The following is a 23,753-nucleotide window of genomic DNA, read 5'->3' as shown; positions in this document are numbered from 1 at the left end:
GAGATCAGACTAGGGGAGGGTGTGTCTCAAGACTTTTGTTGTTTCAAGGACCTGCAACTCCTGAGTGCTTTAAGAGTATAGTTTCTGTGGTTAAGGAATTCTTTTGCTAAGCCTGTGCTCCTTTCTTTTCTGCCATGTTGTCCCCAAAAGAGTTAAACTAGAAGCCCAGAGACCCCCACAGCCTCGGTGGAGCTCTGGGGTAGTGTTTGTAAGTGGCTGGAGGAGCTTGGAAGGTCTCAGGTAGTGGCTTCATGGTCTAGGGTGGCTCAGTGGCAGTTCCACACAACCCAAAGAAGGGTGTCAAACAAGAGTTAGTGCCTGGGACTGTGCCCTATACACACAGAGCTAGAAACAGGGACTAGACTCTATTCAGATCCAGGCGACCTGGATGCATACAGGACCCACTGAGCGGGTCCACTTTGAACAGACTGGTGACAGTACAGCGTGGTACTGGGTAAGTTGTCATAGGCAATACTATGAGTCTTTTCAGGATTAGGGCCTACGATGTAATTGCAAAGTAAGTGCACTCGTCATTGGTTACACCTTTATTTGTAAAATATATAATTCATTTTCTTTGTATCTTATATCATGTCTCACATAGAACATTACCAAGACAAACTCACAACTGTTTTTTTGACGTGTATTTATTTTATAGTGCTTCTAACACATCTATGGCTCATTAAGAATATCTTTTATGGTAAAATGTACTGACGTAATAGTTCTTTCGTCATGGCGGCTCTTTGTGAATCAGAATGTCCTTTTCCCTGGCCTATTTATAGCTAGTTGTTTAGTTTTGCTGGTGATATTGCTTAATATTAAAGAGCTAATCTGTTATCAGCAGTTAAATGAGGTTTTTGTTATAATCAAAAACTCTCAAACATTGTGCAGGTTTTGCCAATCCAATATTTTACATCTCTTGTCAATTCCTTATAGCAAAAATGCCCAGGGTGTAGTGGATGATGGTAGTAACTGAATTATAGAAGGAGGGGGAGACTACAGAGACAATGGATGGATGATATTTTTTTTTTTTTTGGAGGTAGCTGATTATTAGGGGCTAATGGGACTAGGACCCACCAATGAAGTACTGCATACTGTGACTGATCTGCTATAGGGTGCATTAACACATGCTGCCACTAGGGGACTCCTGGAAGCTGTAATATACCTGACTGCCAACTGGGGACTTCTGGACCTACATCACAGATTGTAGGCAGCCGAGGAAGAGGCACAGATGAAGGAATACTAGTTTCTGTGCGGCTTCCCACAGAGGCAGAGTGTAGGGTTGTTTGCACATGCTCCCTGCTGGGTCTGCTACTACTTTTCCAGCAACATGAGAAAGTGAGGCAGTGGGAGGTTTTCTTTAGGTATGTCACAGTTCTTCTTTATTTTCTCCTCACTGATAACTCCAATGTTATCCTGTATAACACCGCACTATAAATTTTATTTTTGTCCTGTTTCTTGCACGGTTGGGCTGGTGGCTCTGCTCTTTGTTAAAGTCCTCCTGCTTTCTTATCAAACTGCATATCTACTTTCACTTCTGCTAATGCAGCGAACCCTCTTAGCTACTGCACTGCAAGTAGTGAGTGATAATCTGAAATATGATGTCATGAGCGTTCTGCTGAATTAATTATATTTTGGAACTTTGACTTTTAAATGTTAACTCTCAACATCTGCATAACCTTTTGCAAGATCTAGACCTTAGCCCTTAACTCATATAGACAAAGAAACAAAAAAGAAATCATAGTTTAAAGCTTCATGTTTTCTATGCCTTTGAATTTCCTGTCTTTTCTCTGCTTTGTCTGGTTGTGTCAAAATCTTAAAACAAACCAAACTTTTTAATCTGAATACACAGTAACCTTTAATACAAGAAACCACACATGGTAATTTTTTCATTCCGTAAGTGTCAATTAAGGGCTAGGTTGTTAGTTAACAAGCTACCCAGAGTAATTTAACTGCCCAGGAGGAGGGTGATTCTGAGTTAGGTAATTGAAATCTCTTTCCCAGTCTCCTTGCTGCTCCTGGGTGAGAACAAATATGTTAGATTTATACCTGGTAGAGCATATGTTCTCCACTTTGCCAGTGGAGCTATGCTACCATCTCCCATCTTCTAGAGTGGCTCTGCAGACCCTGTTACTCCCTGTGCACTCGCTGTGGAAGTGATTGTACACTAGAGCACATAAATTGTACACTAGAGCAAAGATGGGCCATAGTCAGGCCTTAGATTTGTCCACTTGAAGGACTAGTCAACTGCACATTGTTAAGTGAACTAGAAGAATGTTCTTTGTATGTTTCAGCTTATACATGACAAAGGCTTGTCTTTCTGAAACACTTGGAGGCTGGTAGGCTGAGCTCCTTCTGGAAGTAATGTATTTGGGTGAATTAAAATCCAGTGTTTTCAAGAGAGGATCAAGACATGATGTAAAACTAACTACATTGGCATAAGTAATATTGACATAATGCTTTCTTTTTCTAACAAGATGCCTTTTTAATTTGATACGAGTTTTAAAGCAGAGGAAAAATGAGTGGTCTTTTGTGAATTTAGATAAATATTTTGATGGAAAGAAATACATTATTACATTTGGGTTTTTTGAAATTTACTGTTGATCACTATATTTCTAATTAAGAGTGTGGTATATAAAATTATCTTTAATTTGTAATGTAAGCTTAACATCACTTGCCTAATCTGCCAGGGTTGTGTCTATTGTTCCAATGGAAAATATTAACAGTTTATATATACTGTATTGCTAGAATTTCATTACTTATAGATTGTCAGACTATTATACTGATCTTGTTTAAACAAATGAAAAATCCTGTTACTCATTTAATTTGAAACAGCAGACATTTTGTATTTACAAGTTGCTTTATTTGTCTCTTTGGTTCCAGGCAGTAGCATGGAAACATTTCGTTACACGGTATAATATTATGATCACCAGTAGATGGCAGTAGTAATTTGGTCCATGACCCAAACATAACAGGATTTTTTTTTTTCAGTTGATAGGAAAAAGGGATGTCAATTCCTGTCACTTTATTTTCTTCTGTCACTTGGAAAGATTTTTTTCTTTTTTCATCTTTCATTGAACGACCTTTGACCTTGATGATTGAACTGCAAATTTTAAAGGCTCCTGGTGCCTGCAGGTGCCCTATCACAAAATAATTCATACCTGATTTGGCACCTCAGTGTGGTATGTTTATAGGCAACTACTTTTAATTCAACATTTTATCATTATTTAAGAAATGCATATTGCACTTGCCAGAAACAAAAGGTGGAAAAATCATATGGTACCTGAAAATGTTACTGTCACTTCACTTGTGGTTAATGTACCCCAAGTTCCATGTTGGACTGAAGAGTATTATAATAGAACTGCATGTTGGAGAGTCCTGCTGGCATTCCAAGTAGTGACATTTTGGCCAAATTCTGATCTTGTCCCCTTGAAATCTCTCCCTTCCCCATTCACTGGTCTTACATGTGTAAAAATGAGCCAAATTTTGCCTCCACTTTAATTAGTCATGACCTTTTATTCTTAACTTGACCTCTACCTTTCCCATGCTATGTGACATTATCAACTTCCATCTCTCCTTTTCTCTTCTTTCATCAGGCACAACCCATGTGTCTCTTTAAGTGGACTTGTTTCTGGCAGTCTTTTGAAATCACTACTCAAAACCTGCCATGTAACCGAAAAAGTGGACTAGTCAAAAAGCACCACTTCAGTGCTACTCAAGTATTGTCTGTGCCTTGTGCTGGCCTCATCACTGATGTGCATTTCATCTTAAATACATAATATAAGTATCTTTAAAATAACTCCAATGTGTGTGAACAAATGGATTTTTTTTAAGACTGTCTCCATGGAACAGGATGGGGAAGCCTTATCTATGAGAGCATTTATTTCCTTCCTTTACTAGAACCTTTCTCAAGGACTTCTCATAAGGAGTGGGATTTTCAAAGGAGCCTAAGGGAGTTAGGTACCCAGATCCTATTAAATTTCACTGGTAGTTGGTGCTTAATTCCCTTAGGTCTTCTTTGAAAATCCCAGCCAAGGGCTCTAACCTCAGAGAGTATCTCAGATGAACAGGTTGTTTTGAGTTGAAGCCTCATTTTTTTTCTCCCATTCCTTCATGTTAGGTAGCCCTTTTCTCTCTCCATTCTTCTGATCTTTATCCTTCATTTTATCAAACACTTTACCTAGCTGCAGTTAAAGTGGTGCAAAGTGGTAGTGAGGAACTTTTCTGGGGACATTCTGGATACATGGTTTATAGTATCTATAATCTATCTATAATTTTCACTTACACTGGTGTAAATCAGGAGTAAGTCCAGTGAAGTCAACAAGGTTACCAAAGTGAGAGGAGGTGATCTGGACGAGCTTGTAAACTGGAGTAATAGAAATGGGATGAAATTTAATTGTGCAAATCATGCATTTAGGGACTAACAAGAATTTTTGCTGAGTTGGGGACATATTAGTTGGAAGTGACAGAGGAGGAGAAAGACCTGGATTTATTGGTTGATCACAGAATGACTATGAACTGCCAATGTGATGCGGCTGTGAAAAAGGTGAAAGCAGTCATAGGATGCTTCAGGCAAGATATATCCACTAGAGATAGGGAAGTGTTATTGCCATTATTCAAGGGACTGGTGAGACCTCACCTGGACTACTGTGTGCAGTTGTCTCCCTTGTTTAAGAAATATACATTCAAACTGGAACAGGTGCTGAGAAGGACTAGTAGGATCATCAGAGGAATGGAAAACATACCTTATTAGAGGAGACTCAAAAGGCTTGTCTTGTTTATCCTAACCAAAACAAGTGTGAGGGGGAGATATGATTTCTGTCTATAAATATATCAGAGGGATAAATACCAGGCAGGAGAGGAGTTATTTATATTAAGTACCAGTGTGGACACAAGAACAAATGTATATAAATTGGCCATCAATAAGTTGAAATTAGGTGACGATTTCTAATGATCAGAGGAGTAACTTTCTGGAACAGCCTTCCAAGGGGAGCAGAGGGGGCAAAAAACCTGACTTGTTTCATGACTGAGCTTGATAAGTTTAAGGAGGGTATGGTATGATGAGACTGCCTACAATGACATGTAGCTGGTCTACAACTGCTAGCAGCAAATATCTCCAATGGCTGGCGATGGGACACTAGGGAGGGCTCTGAGTCACTACAGAGAATTCTTTCACAGGTGTCTGGCTGGTGCATCTTGCCCACATGCTCAGGGTCTAACTGCTTTGTCCTGTTTGGGGTCAGGAAGAAATTTCCCCCCCAGGTGAGATTGGCAGAGACCCTGGGGTTTTTTTGCCTTCCTCTGCAGCATGAGTCACAGGTCACGTGGAGGTTTAAACTAGTGTAAATGGTGAATTCTCTGTAACTTGAAGTCTTTAAATCATGATTTGAGGACTTCAGTAACTCAGCCAGAGGTTAGGGGTCTGTCACAGGAGTTGGGTGAGTGAGGTTCTTTGTAGCCTACAATGTGCAGGAAGTCAGACTAGATGATCATGTTGGTCGCTTCTGGCCTTAAAGTCTATGAGAATCAGACATAAAGTCGTTGAGTATTGCCTAGGAATTAATTTCTGAATTCCGTTCTTTATAAATGATAAATAACAATCAAATAAAAGTAACACCACAAAGCATTTTCTAATTTAGCAGTTTACAACTGCCATCATTCAAATTAACAAAGCTGCTTCTGTAATTCTTGAAAGACTGATGTGAAAATAAGTTATATTGACTATTAAACTCTAAATACTTTAAAAAAAATGTAAAAATTGATTGTGGCAAAAGTGATGGAGTAGTGTTTTAGTTTGTTTTTAAAATAAGAATCAGAGTAGTTGAATCTGTAATTTTATGAAGCCAGCTATTTGAATTACAGATTTGTTATTGTATGACTGGAAATAGGAAAGCATTTAAATTTGTAACAAAACAAATTGTTCACAATATATTTTTTAAGAGAAGACCTAAAAAAATATGCCATTATTATTATTCAGAATCCAATAAAAGGTAGATTTTCAAATTATTCCCATATGTGTGTAGGAGTTGCTTTGTTTAGTAATGTTATTTTAAATACCAAAATAATTTGTTTCATATTTTAACTTCTTCACTATTAAAGTGTCTCTTCAGATTCAGTGTTGCTTTGACTGTTGTGTGATGTATAGTAAAACAGTCAATAAAAGAAATTTAACAAGTAATTGAAATCGCAGATTGAGTGTAAAATGTGCCAAATGAAGCAATGGCCTTTGCAGGATATTGTATGGGTGCAGTAGCTATGCGGAAACTGCTATAAAACTATTAAATACATCTTTAAACAATATTTTAAAAGCCTGAGAAAATAAAGCAATCTGTTTGGATGACTAACATTCCAACAGAAAAATTAATACATCATAATTCACTTGCTACAACTCATTAGCTACATCCCTCTTGTCATATTAATGTACCCACAAATGCACAGAAAGAATTAACAAGAGAAAAATCGTTAAGAAGGCTTTCATATAATTGTAGATATTTCATTTTAAATAAATATGAAACACCATAGATTTTAGGACCCAGCAGGAGCATAAAGCCGTTTCAAAAAGCTAGCCGAAGCAAAGGAAAAATATTGCTTGTTATGCTGCTTTCTTAAAACAACTCATTCATTTCTGAGCCGTAGCAGCTTTAAAGGACTTAATGACTGAAAGAGCAGTTGGCCGAAATGGGCATAGTTTTATTTTTAAGGTTCAGATATTCAAAAGGTTTTTAAGTGAGCTGCTAAAATTGTGCTCACGATTTTTTGTGTATAAATATCTGGGTATACCAAAATTTGGCTATGTGAGGGCAAATTGCATTTGCAAAGGCAACAGTCTACTTAAGTGTGTAAATGACTGATTTGTGTGTTCAACTTTGGTTTGGCTCATAAATTAGATGTCAATAAAATATATGATTGCCAAACATAAATGTACCTAGGGAGAGCTACAGTTTCAGAGGCTACTTTTGAACATATTATCCCAGGTCCTCAGCTGTTTATATTGACTTAGCTTCATTGATAATAATGAAGTTGATTCAGACCATTTAGTCCTGTAGACCTAGTCACACTTAAGTACTAGTCCTTAGTATTTTACACTTGAATAACTCTTTTCCTTACCCACAACCTGCTTCCCCCCCTGAAAAAAAACCCCAAAGGTTAAACAAAATGTGTAAGCTTGAACTTTGTAGTGTATGCAAATGCCCAATCGTCAGAGAAATACCATTATTTTTGAGTTACTATTTTTATAAACCCAGAATTTTTTAATGGAAGGTATATTATGGTAGGCTCTCAAATGGCTGTCAAATACAGTAACTCCCCACTTAACTCCCGCTTAACGTTGTTTCGATCTTACGTCCCTGCTCCATTACAGAACATGCTCATTTAAAGTTGTGCAGTGCTCCCCTATAATGTCATTTGGCCGCCTGCTTTGTCCACGGCTGGCAGCCCCCTTACGCGCCCCCCCCCCAGCACCTCCCGCCTGCTGGCGGACCCTGCAGATCAGCACCTTTCCCCTGTTCCCCCCGCCTCCTGCCCATGGCAATCAGCTGTCTTGTGGCATTCAGGAGGCTGGGGGGAGGAGCGAGGACGTGGTGCGCAGCCTCTTCCCTCCCTGCCCTGCCCTGCCTCCTGAATGCTGCAAACCAGCTGATTGCTGCAGGCAGGAGGCAGGGGATGGAGGGGGAGGCTGCGCGCCGCGTCCTCACTCCTCCCACAAGCCTCCTGAACGCTGCAAGACAGCTGATTGCCACGGGCAGGAGGCGCGGGGAACGGGGAAGGTGCTGATCCACGGGGTCCGCAGGCAGGAGGCGCTGGGGGGGGGGCAGGTGCAGGGGAGCTGATGGGGGGGGGGGGGCTGCCAGCCTGTTTAATACCTATATTAAATTGCATGTTTAAAATATATATAATGCCTTTTGTCTGGCAAAAAAAAAATTTCCCTGGAGCCTAACCCCTTCCCCCATTTACATTAATTCTTATGGGGAAATTGGATTTGGTTAAAATCATTTCGCTTAAAATCATGTCGCATTTTTCAGGAACATAATGACAACGTTAAGTGAGGAGTTACTGTACATGATTTACAGTATTTCAGTCATTTCTTAAAAGTAATATTACAGCATGAACTTGGTATAATGAAATCTTCTAGGCAGGCCTAGGTAGTATAGTGGTATGGTACATTAGCCTTGATCATCTAAGTGAAGCTTTGAATCTAGAAACTACCTGGAGTTTTGGTAGTTTCATCCTAGTCTCTACACCAGAAAATCACCATATTTGACAGCAATGTCAACGTCTATTTTGGAGAGGCCTAAGACTTGAATAAGAATATATTGCAGGCCAAGACTGTGGTGACTTATCATGATTTTTAAAAATACTAAACCTTAAAGTTGGTTTCACATATAGAATTTAAAAGTAGAATGGAAACCGGTTTATTATTGCCTTACATTAACAGGATTGCTTTACTGTTTATTTAATACATGTTGAGAAAATCCTCTTCCTACCTATAACAAATTTCAAGTTAAGCAGAATGGGTGACAGCTTTCCTTTAATTACCAGTGACTTATTAAATACTTTTCAAAGATGTTTTATATGTATGGTACATGATTAGATGGAACAAAATATTTGGTATACTAGTTGAAGAAAGCAGTTCAAGTAGGTATTGCTGCTCTGGGAGTGTGGAGGGGGTAAAATGGGGCCCACCCAGGGCCACCCGCCCCCAGTATCCACTGGACCCAGAACAGTGCAAGCGAGACCTCCCGGGGGGCACTAAGACCAGTATGGCGCATTTCCCTCCAAACAGCCAATTGATATTTGGGAAAGAAACTGCAGATAGTATCTTGCCAGAGACTGGCACTCTGAACAGTCTCTCCACTGATCGGCTGTTTGCGCCAACCTGTCTCATTCCTCCCTTTCCTTAGGCTTTTCATTTAACTAATCCTCCTCCTAACCTAATATCACTGAATGGATTTAAATAAGACAAAACCAAAACAAACATGATGTTTGCAACCATCTATTATTTACTCTGTTTGTTCTGTCCTTTTCCACTACCCTGTATTTAATTTGTAAACTCTTTAGGTCAGGGACTTTATCATATTCTATGTATGTACAGTGCCTAAAACAGGGGCAGTGGCAGCATTCTTGCTTGGTCCCTGGACAGTGTCATAATAAACATGATTGTTTTTATTATTAATGTGAATGTAACAAGTGTTTGTTTCTTGTTTGGTCAAATGATCTTAAAGAAAGATTTGTTTAAAATATCATTATAGCGGCAGACTGTTAGAAACAGTATCAGAGTTTTATAATTGATTGTGTGATTCCTCTCAATTTTTTAATGAGCTTTTGTCTCTCTTTATGCAGAGATTTGAAAGGTGTTATAGTTACTCTGAGTGACAGTGGGCACCTGCAGTGTTCCTACCTTGGTACCGATCCTTCTCTGTTCCAGGCTCCTAAGGTTGAATCTAGGGAAATAAACTATGAAGAACTTGACAGAGAAATGAAAGAGCTTCAGAAAATCATCAAGGAGTCCACAAAAACACAAGGTACATCCGTTCTTCATATAGTTGTACTGTACCACCACAACCACCTAACTTTTATATGGCAATTTTCCATACTTTTGTCATTGTTCTACTTTGACCATACTTAACAGTGCACAGAAAATGTAATATTAAATGTATTCAGGTCAAAGCATTTCACTGTCTCTTAATTACAAATGTGCAAACAAAACCATACTCTGTGGCTCTTGGACACATAAGGTATTTGTTTTCATTATGCCTGTTGGACCCTGTGGTAGGCCTATGTCAGATCTCGGAGCAAGCTTATTAGTGCTGTGCTTCAAAGAAAAAACTGACAGTGGGGTATAGTCTCCTATAAAAAGGCAAGAAAAATTCAGTAATTTCACAAATATAGTCTAGTGCACTTCTCAGGCTTTAGAAAGAACAAAAGTGTTGCCAGTTTTCTGTTTTTTATTAAACATGGTTTCTAGAATGTTGTGAAATTAACAAAGAATGAGTTGTGTTAAAGTCACATTTCTGTTACCTCTTTCAAAATCGGAAATACTTGAATATGGCAAAGGGGTTACCAATGTGTTGCACGGCACTAAAGAAGCGATCATTTCAAACTGTGGAATTTACATGCACACCTAATTACTTGACCAAATGTAGCGTAACTTATGGCACAGCATTTGGAAACCGTTCCATCCAAGGTTACATTTTTAGTAGCTGAGTTTTTAAATTACTCAATTATCTTGCCTGGAGAATCACAAGCATACAATTTTACTGGGAATTGTGAAAAAATAGTCTCAGCTAAAATTATGAAAGACAGTAGTTTAAATACGTTTCAGTGCCTGCCAGGGTCAGGTAAATGAATTCTTAAAAATACACTGAAGAAAATCGTTCCTATTAGGGAAAGTCAGAAATGAAACCCTGGTACCTGCACATTACTGGATTCATGAGGTTGCTTCTGCAAGTTATAGATCAGGAGTCAGCAACCTGCGGCATGCGTGCCAAAGGTGGCATGCGAGCTGATTTTTAGTGGCACTCTGCTGCCAGCCAGGGTCCCGGCTGCCAGCCTGGATGGACGGAGCCCTGGGCCAGCAGCGGGCTGAGCGGGGCTGGCAGCCGGGACCCCGGCTGGCAGGGGCCAGTGGCCGGAACCCCAGACTGGCAGTGGGCTGAGCAGCTCAGCACGCTGCGGGTCTGGGGTTCCGTCTGCTGCCTGCATTGCCGGTCTAGGGTTCTGTCCGCCGACCCCTGTCAGCCGGGGTCCCGGCTGCTGGCCCTGCTGAGCTTGCTGTCAGCCCAGGGTTCTGTCCATCCAGGCTGGCAGCAGGATGAGCGGGGCTGGCGGCTGGGATCCCAGACTGGCAGCACGCTGAGCATACTGCAAGGTGTGAACCTTCAGGTTCAAATCATGTCTCCTGGAGAAATGTTAGTGAGGTTTTGATCTCGTTTTAATTGCATGTAAAGCTTCTCAGAAAATCCGTGTTACAACAGAAATCTTTCACTTGGGGGGGTATATAAATGCCTTTTAGTTTTTGCATGTTGTGGGTTACATTTAGTTTTTTTCTCATATCTTTGAAAAAACTCTTAACTGTTAATCAGGGATAGTTGAGTACCAAAGATTCTGGAACATAGGCAGTCATTCATACTGTATACATAACCTTTAAACTAAAGTGAACCATTAACTTTTCTGTCTTGTGGTTTCATGTGTGAGCAATGGTCTTGTGTTCTTTATTACTTTAACTGTTACGTTTTGTGAGAGCTTTCTGGATGGTTCAGATGATTGAGAATAGAGCCTTTCACATCTTAGCCACCAATTGAATTTAGCCCAGCTGATAGTGACCAAAAGTTGGTACTATCTGACAGCTATTTGATGATCTGTGTGAGATGGATTTGTGATCTCAGTCCAGTTCCTGATGTAGAGATGACCATATGATAAAATTCTCACCATCATAATGGGCACTAAGAAGAATGTTTTTAGAAATCTTAGCAAAAAGAATTGAATAGGCATAGTGAATGAACTGTCCTCTTATCGATACAAGTGGTCACTATAGGGCATACTTGAGTTCTACTTGTAGAAGAGAGTTGGGAAACTTCTTAAGTGCTGTCTTTTCCCCGCCTAGATAACGAAAGGACTTGAATGTGACATCTCCCATTGGCTCTAAAAAATGAGCATGAAAATTTGAATTGACACTCCTTTCTTCACCAAAATCTTTTTCTCTAGGCTATGTTGTCAATTAAGTGGATCAGGTTACTACATTTAATTTGTAGTACATTTGAAACATTTATGCACTCTAGATGTTAGAGTTTGTACAGGATTATGGAAGTATTGATAGATACCCCATAATTAAGGTTATATTAATTTTTTTCTTATTATGTGAGGGTTTCATTTTTTGTTTTTTAGGAAGGTATGCAACCTGTTTTTTAAAATAGACTTACTATGAGGGAATAAAAGTAATTCTGAAAAAGATACAAGTAAATACTTTGAAGAGTTAGGAGTTGTCAAGGTTCCCTCCCCACCCTGAACTCTAGGGTACAGATGTGGGGACCTGCATGAAAGACCCCCTAAGCTTATTCTTACCAGCTTAGGTTAAACGCTGTCACCACCAATGCGTTTCACAAAGAACAGGGGAAGTGCCCACTTGGAAAGGTCTTCCACCCCAAAAAAATATCCCCCCAAGCACTACACCCCCTTTCCTGGGGAAGGCTTGATAAAAATCCTCACCAATTTGCATTGGTGAACACAGACCCAAACCCTTGGATCTTAAGAACAATGAAAAAAGCAATCTTAATTAAAGAAAAAGTAAAAGAATCACCTCTGTAAAATCAGGATGGTAAATACCTTACTGGGTAATCAGATTCAAAACATAGAGAATCCCTCTAGGCTAAACCTTAAGTTACAAAAAGACACAAAAACAGGAATATACATCCCATTCAGCACAGCTTATTTACCAGCCATTTCAACAAAACAATCTAACGCATATCTAACTAGATTGCTTACTAACTCTTTCCAGGAGTTCTGACCTGCATTCCTGCTCTGGTCCCGGCAAAAGCATCACACAGACAGAGAGAACCTTTGTTTCCCTTCCTCCCCTGCCCCAGCTTTGAAAGTATCTTGCCTCCTCATTGGTCATTTTGGTCAGGTGCCAGCGAGGTTATCTTAGCTTCTTAACCCTTTACAGGTGAAAGGGTTCCTCCTCCGGCCAGGAGGGATTTAAAGGTGTTTACCCTTCCCTTTATATTTATGACAGGAGTTAAAATTACTTTTTAAAAAATTGGGGCTGTCTCACCATTTTAAAGATGCTGCAACTTAAAATGCCTTCTTTTAACTCTTAAATCATACTATGCATGTTAATCTGCTTATAATTTCATACTGTACATATTATTTATTACTACATCCCTTTTGTGAAAATAGGCACACAGGGCAGAAACTAGTCTGTTGCATTCCTCTCTGTCATTTGCTGCTGCTTCCATCTGCTCTGTGGTGTTGTGATTAGACTATTTTGCCCTCCCTGCTAAAAGTTCTTCTTAAGGTTTCTCTTGGGTGTTCTCACATCAGTTGGTTTCCATTTGACAGCTTCATTTGCGAGTCGGTGTTTTGGGATCTGGAGTACATGCCCCAAATGCATTCAATGCTTCCTTCTGAGTCTGGTGGAAATGAACTTGTGGTTGGTGATTTCATGGATCTCTCCACTGGTAATAGTCTTTCCAACCAATGCCCAGAATCTTTCCTAGGCACTTATTTTTGAATGTGTCTAGTTTTCTGTCTTATGTTTTGGTAGATCTCCAGCTTTTGCAGCCACATGTTAGCACTGAGATAATGTTTGAATTGAAAATTCTCTTTTGTTCTGATGTTATAGATCTTTGATTCCTGTATACTATTAAGTTTAGAAAATGCAGTGGGTGTCTTGATGTCACTTCCTTTCTGAGATCTCCATTGGCCAATATGGTGCTGAACTATTCTACTTTCTTGATATGTTTGCCTTCTAATGTGATCTTCTTAGAGTGCTGTCCCTGTGGGTGCTCCACTTCAAGTGTTGGTGCGTCCTGGCGCCGTCTATCAGAGATTTATGGTAGCAGTGTCCACCTGGGTCGCACATGTGCAGTAGGTGTCTCGCAGTGCTCTGGTGCCCTGCGTAGTGCGTGCATGACTTGAGTCCTCCAATTCCTTCTCAGCTAAAGACGGAGCTCAGGGACCATGTTCGTTACTCTCACCAAACCTTTAAAAAAGATAGAAGTGTAAATAATTAATCTTCTACAAATTATAGTTAGTGTTAGTGATAGTTTTAAGGGAAAAAAAAGTCCCCACTCCGGCGTCAGTTAACCGTCAGAGGTGCCTGACTCCCCAGGCTTTAAGTGTTGTGGCTCTTGCTGTGAAGTAATGCCGGTTTCGGATGGATACTCTTTGTGTGTCTGATGTCTTGGGGAGACGCGTATCCTGCAAAAATGCACCCACTGTGGTAATCTGAACGTGAGAGCCCGGCGTGACCAAGATCTCTCCTTGAAAATGATACTGATGAAGAAATCTCTCCAATCAGAGCCAGACAAGTGGACCTCCTTTCTGGGCTCTTCTCCCAGGAGACACGCCTTCCTCTAACATACTGAGGAAGAGCGCACAGACCTCTCCGCAGAGAGCATCATGGAAAAATAGGCGGTCTCCTGCCAGGTTGCTACCCCCGATGCAGACACATGGTTTGGTGAGCACCTATGATGGTCCTGGCTCCGCCAAGTCCCGAACAAAGGAGACTGTGTTGTGCCATAGATGGCAACATGCTTCCTGCACAGCACCAAATTCACCCATAAGGGACCTGGTGCCGAGTGTCTCCTCAGGCATCATGCATCCGCTCCTGGCACTGATATTGCAGTTGGCACTGGCTGAGAAAACCAAGTCAGCACCGATGGCGCCCACTAAATCAGTGCTACATATGATGGCACAAATGTCAGCACTGACGAGAGTGACCCCACCGGTGCTGACAGAAACTAACTGACAACAACAACAGCAACAATATGAGTACCAAAGACATCGCCAATGGTCGCAGTGATGGAGAGCACCTCAAGCTCAAATGTCTACTTCTCAGTTGGCTTCACTCAAGCCAGGATTTTGAAGTTTTGGTCAAGGGTCTGGATGACCTCTCTCACCAGGCAGTGCTTTCACCCGATCCATCCCCATGTTTTTGATACCACCTTCGCCCATTCTACCACATCTGGGCATCAATAACCATGGACCAATGGGTGTTAAGAGATCGTACGATCGGGATATACCATCCCTTTTACCTCCCGACCACCTACCCCATCCCTCTTCAGGGACCCTTCTCACGAGCACCTGTTACGATAAGAAGTCAACCATCTTCTACAACTAGGTGCTGTGGAATGAATACCTTCGCAATACATGGGGAAGAGGTTCTACTCCCACTACTTCTTGACCCAGAAGAAGAATGGGGGATGGAGACCTGTCTTGGATCTCAGGAAAGTCAAGTTCATGTGCACTCAAAATTTCAAAATGGTGACACTGGGCATGATACTTCCAGCGCTGCAAAAGGGGAACTGCTTTCCAGCCCTTGACCTCCAAGATGCTTATTTTCATATTACTATACACCCAGATAACAGGAAATTCCTGCGTTTCACGGTAGGACATCAATTCTTCCAGTACAGAGTACTACCTTTCGGCCTATCCACCGCACCAAGAGTTTCCTCCGAAACCCTAGTGGTGGTAGTGGCATATCTGCAAACAGGGAATAATGATTTTCCCTTACCTGGACGATTGCCTTCTCAAAGGTCCAACTCAACAAGAAGCACTGGATTTGGTCTGGATGATGATCATGCTATTCAGGGATCTAGGACTATTGATAAACGAGTGAAAATCCACTCTAGTCCCTGTCTGGTCTTCATGGGGCACATCTCGATGCCCGGAGCCCTGTCCCCCTGCACCCAGCCCTGAGTCCCCTCCCACACTCTGAACCCCTTGGCCCAACCCCCAACACATGAATTTTTGTTATGTGCACCAATATTGAGTTGATGTGTCACACACCACCTCCTTATTGGTGCACATAACAAAATTCATTCTGCACATGGGTGGGAAAACTTAGAGGGAACATTTTCAATCTGGTGTTCAAATACCTCACCAGACCACCATTTGAACCCTTAGCCACCTGTACCCTGCTGCATTTATCCATGTAAGTGGCCTTTCTGGTCACCATTACTTCCGCCAAATGGGTGAGTGAGATCAGGGTGCTCATGTCTGATCCTCCCTACATAATATTCTTTCAAAGACAAGGTCACGTTACGCCCACACCCAAAATTTTTACTGAAGGTGACATAATCCTTCCATAACCAATCCATCTTCCTATGTTCTATCCCAAGCCTCATGAGACTCCACCAGAGACCATTTTGCACATATTGGACATCAAGTGAGCATTAGCATTTTACCTAGAAAGGACCAAAGCTTTCCGGAAATCTCCTAGACTTTTTGTTACCGAATGTTTGAAAGGCTACATAATATCCACTCTGAGATTGTCTAAATGGATCTCCTCCAAGCACATTCAACACAATTATTTCTACCTCTATAGTGTTCTTCAACAATGTTCCAATATTAGAGTTTTGTAGGGCGGCTATTTGGGCCTCTGTCTACACATTCACTGAGAAATATGCAGTCACTGAAGACTCCAGAGCTGACTCAATAGTTGGCCTAACCGTACTTACCTCTATGACTCAAATGAACCCGAAGTCCCTCCTGCCTTCTGAGGGCACTGCTCTACAGTCAGCTGAAGAGAGACAGCACTTGAAGAGAAGGTTACTCACCTTGTGCAGTAATAGAGGTTCTTCGAGATGTATGTCCCTGTGGGTGCTCTACTACCTGCTGTCCTCCCTTCTACCTCGGAGTTCGCAGTTTGGACTCTGTGGTAGAGAAGAACTGGAGGTCTCAGGTCATGTGCATGCTAGATGCGGCACCAATGGCACTGTGAGATGCCTACTGCGCATGCGCGAGCCATGCAGACACTACTAGCATAAATTTCCGATCAACGGCGCCAGGATGCACCAACACCTGATGTGGAGCACTTACAAGGACACACATCTTGAAGAACCTCAGTTACTGCCCGAGGTGAGTAACCTTCTCGTACTGCTTGATATTTGTCTTTCAAGGATGTTTGTTTTAGCATAACGAATTTTGAACCGGGTGGCCTGTTTTTACCAGGTTGTCTGTCTTTACTTGTAACGTTTTGAGGGTGTCACTCAGCACCACAATATTGTCAGCAAAGTCTGTCTTCTAGACATTTGCCATCTTACCACCTTATACCAGTTTTTATGTTGTTAATGCTGTACACTTCTTCATTACCCAGTCTGTGGCAATCCCACACAACAGCAGTGATCATAGGCAGCACTGTTTCACACCAGTGTCCATGTTGAACTAGTTTGTTATCTGGTTGTTCACCCTTACAGGGCACTTGGCATTTCTGTACATGGCTGTGATGATGTTGACGACGTTAGGTGGGGTCCTGTAGGACAGAATGCAGCCTATTTTTCTCCTTTGCATCCATTGCCTGTGTCAATCTGTGTAGTGTCACAGGCTTTTCCTACAACGAAGGGTAATGTGACTCCTCTCCAGTTGTTGTTCAGTAAAATCACCCTTTTTGATATTCTGACAATGATTCCATGTTTCAACTGGTCAGAAAGAGGTCTCTTTTTTTTCCAAGACTTCATTCCACAGCTTGTCAATTTCATTATGGTGGTGGTATCAAATGCTTTTAGCGTCTCTGCTCTGATTTGATCATTGCTCGTCTCTTTGTTGCTTTTCAGCTTCTTGATTGTGGCCTGTACTCCTGACACCTTTACTTGACTAAAGTTCATGTGAACGTGCTCAGGTTTGCATGTTTCATTGAAGTCTGGTGCTAAAATGGGGCTGGATCTATTGGGGATTTCTTTGAAATGCTCTGTCCATCTACTTTTCAGTTCTGTCTCAGTTGTTAGCATTATTTCATCTTTCCTTTTTATTGGCCCGTTTCCTATTCTGAAGTTTCCTCATTGGGTTATAGTTGCTTTGTAAATGGCTCTGTGACTTCCCATCGTAGCAGCTGCTTCAGATTCAACGACTAGGTCTTCAACCTCTCTTCATTTATCTTTCCCTGCATCACTTTTCACTGCTTTATCTTCTTTCTTGTACAACTTCTTTGCTTTTTTCCAGTATTTCATTGGTCAGATATCATGTTGTTACACCCCATATTCTTTATGGAAATATGATTATGATATGGATATAGCATAACTGATATATTTTATGCAAGATGGGTCCTGTAAGGTATCATTAGAAAGGTTATAATTTACTGAATGTGATTATCCAATGTGTTTGCGTGTATCATTTCTGTATGTAAAGTTAGGAATATCGATTATGTAACAATTACAACGGGGTGTGTATTTGGGAAATACACCCCAGACAACAGGCAATGAGCCTTGATGAGCAATTAGGAAGAAACAAGAAGACTGTGAAGATATTAATCTCTCTGGGTCCTGTCACCTGGTACTAATATCATTTTGGACTTGTAGTAATTTTCTACCAAAAGGAGGAGTGGGAGGTCAAGACTGGGAAACAAAAGATTCCCGCCTTATGTAAATCGTATGTAAGACAGGGAAATAAGGCAAACAGGACTCTTGTCATTGCCTTCCTGCCCAAGAAGAAAGATTGCTGAAAGTACCTGAAGAGACAAAGGAACGGAGCGGTGGGAAAGGCAAGGGCTGAGTCCAGGCCAAGGCAGGAGTCTCGTCTGTAAAGAGAAATAACTGGAATTCTAAGCTACAGAAACTCTGCAACTTGCCTAAAACAACATTTAGGGTGATAAATTATTTCTTGAAACCAGTCTCTTTAAGATCTTAAGCTTAGAATGCATGTTTTGTTTTATTTGCTTGGTAATCTGCTTTATTCTGTTTGCTATCCCTTGTAATCACTTAAAATCTGCCCTTTATAGTTAATAAACTTGGTTTTGTTTATTATTAAACCCAGTTTGTGCAATTTCTAACTGGGGGAGGAGGGGAAGAAGTTGTGCATATCTTCCTCCACATTGGGGGGGGGGGGCAAATTTATGAACTTATGTTATATAGATTTCTCTAGAGTGCAAGACCACTTTATTTTGGGTGTACTTTCCAAGGGGAGCTGAACTTGAGTGCTGGATGATTTCCTAGCTGAGTCTTCTCATAGAGAGCTGTTTGCAGACTCTGTGATTCTACAGCTGGTGTGTGCGTGCTTGCTGCTGGAGGTCGGAGAGCCTAATTCAGCAAAACAGAGAGAGGGAACCCAGGCTAGTAGATCGTGTGGGCTCAGTGAAATTCCAGTACATCAGGTGGCATCCCAGAAGGGGGGTCCAACCCATCACAGATATATTAGCAATGTATGTGATTGAAACAAATATTTTAAGCCTTTAATGTCTTTTTATAATCCTTGAGGGTTAGAGTTAGGTGGTTGTTGAAATATCTGTTATGAGATGTATCTAAATCCTTTGGCATCTGTGAACCAGGAAATAAGGCAATCTAGTAAAGAGATCCAAGATTAAATAAATAGATACTGGTATGAATCCTAGAAAGCTGGAAGGTTTGCTTGGTGGTATATTCAGACAATCCATGAATGCATTTTTTTTTACAGACTTTTTTTCTCTTACCCCAAAATAACAGAATATTTTCCAGTGAACTGTGAGCATTATTATTAGTGAACTTGAACATCCAGCTCTCTGAGCAGTACTGTCAGGGTAGTCTTGTGGACTTCAAACATGTCACCTTTGTAGATCTCTACTTGTTTGGGAAGAAGTGCACTTGGGTTGCCTCTGAAGTCCACATTTTTGCTGATGAGCTTTTTGCTGTAGGTTCTGCTTTGGGAACATTTAATTAAAAAACAAAAGTGCATTTTGTGCAAGGTTTGTGCCATTCACTGTAGAAATTGCTTTTAGGAATATAACTGCACACAATCTGTTAAAGTAAGGTTCATTGTATTTTCTTTTCTTCTTGCAGATATTTTGCCCAAATCTGAAAAAGATTATGATGATTTGAGAATCACGGCAGAAGTTTCACCTAACTTGGATGTAGACTCTGTAAGTAAATTTATAAATAGGAAAGTCTTACAAAACCAGTTTTTCTGCTCTGTTACATCTCTGAAGCAGCCATTTATGTTAGTGGTCTTACGTTATTGCAATTATGAATGAGAAGAGAATTTGACCCGTAGAATGATTTGTATGACTTTAGCTCAGATATTTGGGGAATGCCCAGTAATACAAATACAGACAAGGAAATTACCTTAGGCTCGGGCATTAAAAATAAATTGGTAATATTACAATAATAATAATAATAGTTAGTGATTTAGATATTCCTAGCACTGTACAGATATTCATCCTCACAATCCCCCATATGAGATAGATGGGTAAGTGTTGCTCCTAGTTTACAAATAGGAAAACTGAAAAAGGAATGTGTTAATTGTTGTAGCCAAGTGGTTTCAACTGCTTACTAATATTTGGAAAAATAAACAATGTTGCAAACTATATAAAATGGCAATATTAACCTATTTGCAACTCTTGACAGAATGTTATAAAAACTTGTATTTTGTCCTATGTTAAGAAACTAAATAGATCATAACCAGAGTCACTTTATGACCCACTTGGTTTGTGTTGTACAAAGACTACCAGGAGTAGTTTAATACAGTTGCAGAGAAACCAACAAGGGAGCAGTTTGGCATCTAATTTTACCTTTCATTTGTATCACATGACCAAAACTAAACCTGTAAAGCTAGTGCAGGGACCATAGTCTTGTACTTCAAAATGTGGTTCTACTATGACAAGTGACTACAAAATATAAAAAGATAATGCCCTATTGATTAAATCTGAGTTCTGTATGAATTTAGTCTGGTCAGTAGCTATCACATCTTTTTATTACTGCGATTAGTGCTGCAAGAACAGCACAGCTAGGGGGGAGAGAGAGCTGGATCCTAATCTGGCTTCCACATCATCTACAGAATTAACTAAGCCCTGGTCTACACTGCTGGGGGGAATCGATGTAAGATACACAACTTCAGCTACAAGAATAGCGTAGCTGAAGTTGATGTACCTAGATCGACTTACCGCGGCGTCTTCATGCTGGTGAGTCGACTGCTGCCGCTCCCCCGTCGACTCCGCTTGCGACTCTTGCAGCGCTGGAGTTCCGGAGTTGATGGGAGAGCGCTTGGGACAGATTTATCATGTCTAGACTAGATGCGATAAATCGAACCCCGATATATCGATCGCTTTCCGGCGGCTAGTGTAGACGTACCCTAAATTTCAGTTGCCAAATTCTTTTCTCTATTACACCATGATCTTCAATGAGCTCCGTTGTTCACAGATGTAAATGACGGCAGAATGGGAAGACTGTGAGGCTACACAGATGCAATTTAGGGCAGAATTGGATCTGCAGAATCTTTATTGCTGGTGATAATGCATTAGCTAGAAGGATGCAAATTTTAGTCAGTTTTACTTATAAACTAAGAACATTTGATATGGGGGTTATTGAGAGGAAATAAACATGAAAGCCCCAAATGACCTTTTATATTAATGGCCTACTTTTCGCACAGGTTGAGTACCTGCAGCTCCCACTGACTTCAGTGGAAGCCACAGGTTCTCACACTTCCACACACAAAAAAAGTCATCAGGCCATGCAAATATGCACTTTCCTGGGTAGGAAACACTAGTCCTACCAGAATAACTCCAAGTCTTCCTCATTTACAGATGGGAATTTGCAGACCCCATGAGAACCTTTATAAAACTCACAAATTAATCAGTAACCTCCATAGACTTAGTCTAAATATCTGTGAAGCAATATGTGGACCTTCTTGTATAACAGACCAATCCAGATCTAGAAGGTGTGGTGAGGGGCTTGGAAATCCACATACGTTCCAAAGTTATTACAAATCTGCCTTTTCAAATCCCAACACTGGAAGAGGAAGCAGGGATATTTCTCCGGTGCCTTCTGTTCCCATGATGCTACCAGCCAGGAAAGGATATCAGGAGTAAGTCTAGATGGGATGCATGTGTAAATGCATGGTTGGGTACATGCTGGTGCTCTTTTAAAAACTAACAGTATGTTACCCTGGCTAGAATATGTTGGCGATGTCACTGTGAACACTTGGCAGCTGACTACTCACCTTAGCTGGAAGATGATGTCCCCTTGGGACTGTGGAGTGTTGGTAGGTGCAATAGCTGAACACCTCCCCTGTGTTGAACATTAGGTACAGCAGGAAAATTATCATGCTGCTGCACAACTAGTAAACTACTAGTTTACCCATCCCCCAGAAGAATAGAGTACCAAATGTGACCTCAGATGACTGCAGGCTTTAAATCTAATTTATATCACACTTGGACATCTATGACAAACTGCTACATCCAGCTGTAGAATAAGATACGTGTCTCCACCCATTTAAGAATAAACCAGATAGGAAACCTGTCCTAGACCACGTTTATAATAGAATGACAGCTGAAGGTATACAACATGACAGCCAACATCTTAGTAATTTTTTTGTTAGTTTGTAGTTAACAAATATGTGAAGTGGTTTTGCTATCAAGTTCTTTTCTGCCATTTCTGTCTTTACAATCTTTTCATGAGAATTCATCAGTCCAGGTGCAAAATCTACTTGCTTCCCTTTTACTGTGATGATGACATTGCAAGAAACTAAAGATATTTTTCTTTTTGTAAGTCGAAAAAGAAAAGTGAATGAATAAATATGATTTGCCCCAGACAAGAGGGCATGTACAATTTTGAAAGGCTGTCTTTGTAATACCAATTTCAATAGCATTTCAAATTGCTTGTGTTCACTATGCACTGGTTACTTTGGGTTGCATTCTTGTTGTAGGTTTGCTTGAATTGATACTTTTTTATGCTGAATTACAGATGGTAAAACTCATGGATAGGCTTTGAGGAATGGTATTTATGTGAAGAAATAGAATATGTGCATGTGTCAACAAGCCTTTTTGGCTGTAGAGGGATTGATTACGCAGGGTCTGCACTAATGTATATGGATCCTTATTGAATAAAATAGTACTGGTAACTTTTATCTGCATTCCCACAGATATGAATGAGGCATTGAAGAATGTTGCCAAATATAACTATTCACTTATTTTCTATAATTGAGAGAGAGAGAGAGAGAGGGGAAAACAGATCCACTTTTCAGCTTGGCAAGCATTCCAGTTTCTTTTATACAATCTATCTTATATAGCGTATAAGCCCCTAAAATATAGTTAAAACCACCTCAGATGTATGACATATTAATGTGTGTTAACTTGTGTAACTGACAGAGATCTTATTGTATTTGATGCAAAGATGTCAATACATTGCACTTTGATTAATAGTTTTAATTAAAATAACTGTGTTTCTCTGTCTTAGCCCTTAGAAATTGGATGAAACTGAGCAAAGGAATATTTTAAGATGAGTTTCTGGAATAATTTCCTAGTGGTGAGCTCTGTTACAGTATGTTAGTAGTCTGAAGAGAAACTTAATGATCTGAAGAGAAATAGTAGAAGTCCCATTACATGGATCATTTGAAACTATACTACACAAAGCATTCACAGATACCCTGTAGGGAGTGATCCTGCTTTGGCAGCGAGATTGGCAAGATGGCCTGATGGACTTTTGCCATTCTAACTTCTGTGATGCTACAGTGCAGTTTAACATATACAGAAGTGAATCAGTCATCTTGTACTGTTGTAGTGTTCCAGCCTACTGAAATCTCTTATGTCCAATTTTATTTTTTCCACTAAAATTTAATATATAAACCTCTCAGAACATAGAATCATAGAATATCAGAGTTGGAAGGGACCTCAGGAGGTAATCTAGTCCAACCCCTGCTCAAAGCAGGACCAGTCCCCCCAACTTGTTAATTGTTACATGTACAGTGCTGTGCCAAAACAGCTGTTAACTAGTCATTTCTGGCTATGTATTTCTGCAAAACTGTGTTTACTGGGATTACTTGCTATTTGAAAAATATAAATGGAACTGCATTTTTAATATTTATAATTAGAAGTATAACTGTCATATTCCTTATCAAAAATGTTTTAATAGATTATTAATATATGCTAAGCAATGTATGTTCCGTTTCTTTGTCTTAGCAGTTGTCCATAGGAAAGACTTCGTGCAAAAAAGAGGACAGAGATCTGGCAGCTTGGTCTTGTCTAGTTGTGATAATAACCTTGCAGATTTGGGATTCCTTAGGTCAATAGAAAACTGTCATGTTGTTGTACTGATGCACTTAACCTTGTGAATGCAAACTGATCTGCTTCAGCCTTC

The 23,753-nt window shown here is 40.4% G+C and overlaps 1 protein-coding gene across 9 annotated transcripts in view; it reads left to right on the top strand.

The window, feature by feature from the left end:
• Positions 1-23,753, top strand: part of BBS9 (Bardet-Biedl syndrome 9) — a 434,982-nt gene that overhangs the window by 60,481 nt on the left and 350,748 nt on the right. For all 9 annotated transcript variants that reach the window (XM_084619984.1, XM_084619986.1, XM_084619982.1 and 6 more), the window contains 2 exons: positions 9,337-9,518; positions 19,464-19,543. In XM_084619984.1, coding sequence (XP_084476110.1) covers positions 9,337-9,518; positions 19,464-19,543 — 262 coding nt within the window. The remainder of the gene's footprint in view (positions 1-9,336; positions 9,519-19,463; positions 19,544-23,753) is intronic.

Source organism: Lepidochelys olivacea, assembly GCF_965140295.1.
Source record: "Lepidochelys olivacea isolate rLepOli2 genome assembly, chromosome: 2".
NCBI classification, from domain to species: domain Eukaryota; kingdom Metazoa; phylum Chordata; order Testudines; family Cheloniidae; genus Lepidochelys; species Lepidochelys olivacea.
Note: the sequence above shows the minus strand (reverse complement) of the source record. Positions and strands in the feature narration are given on the sequence as shown.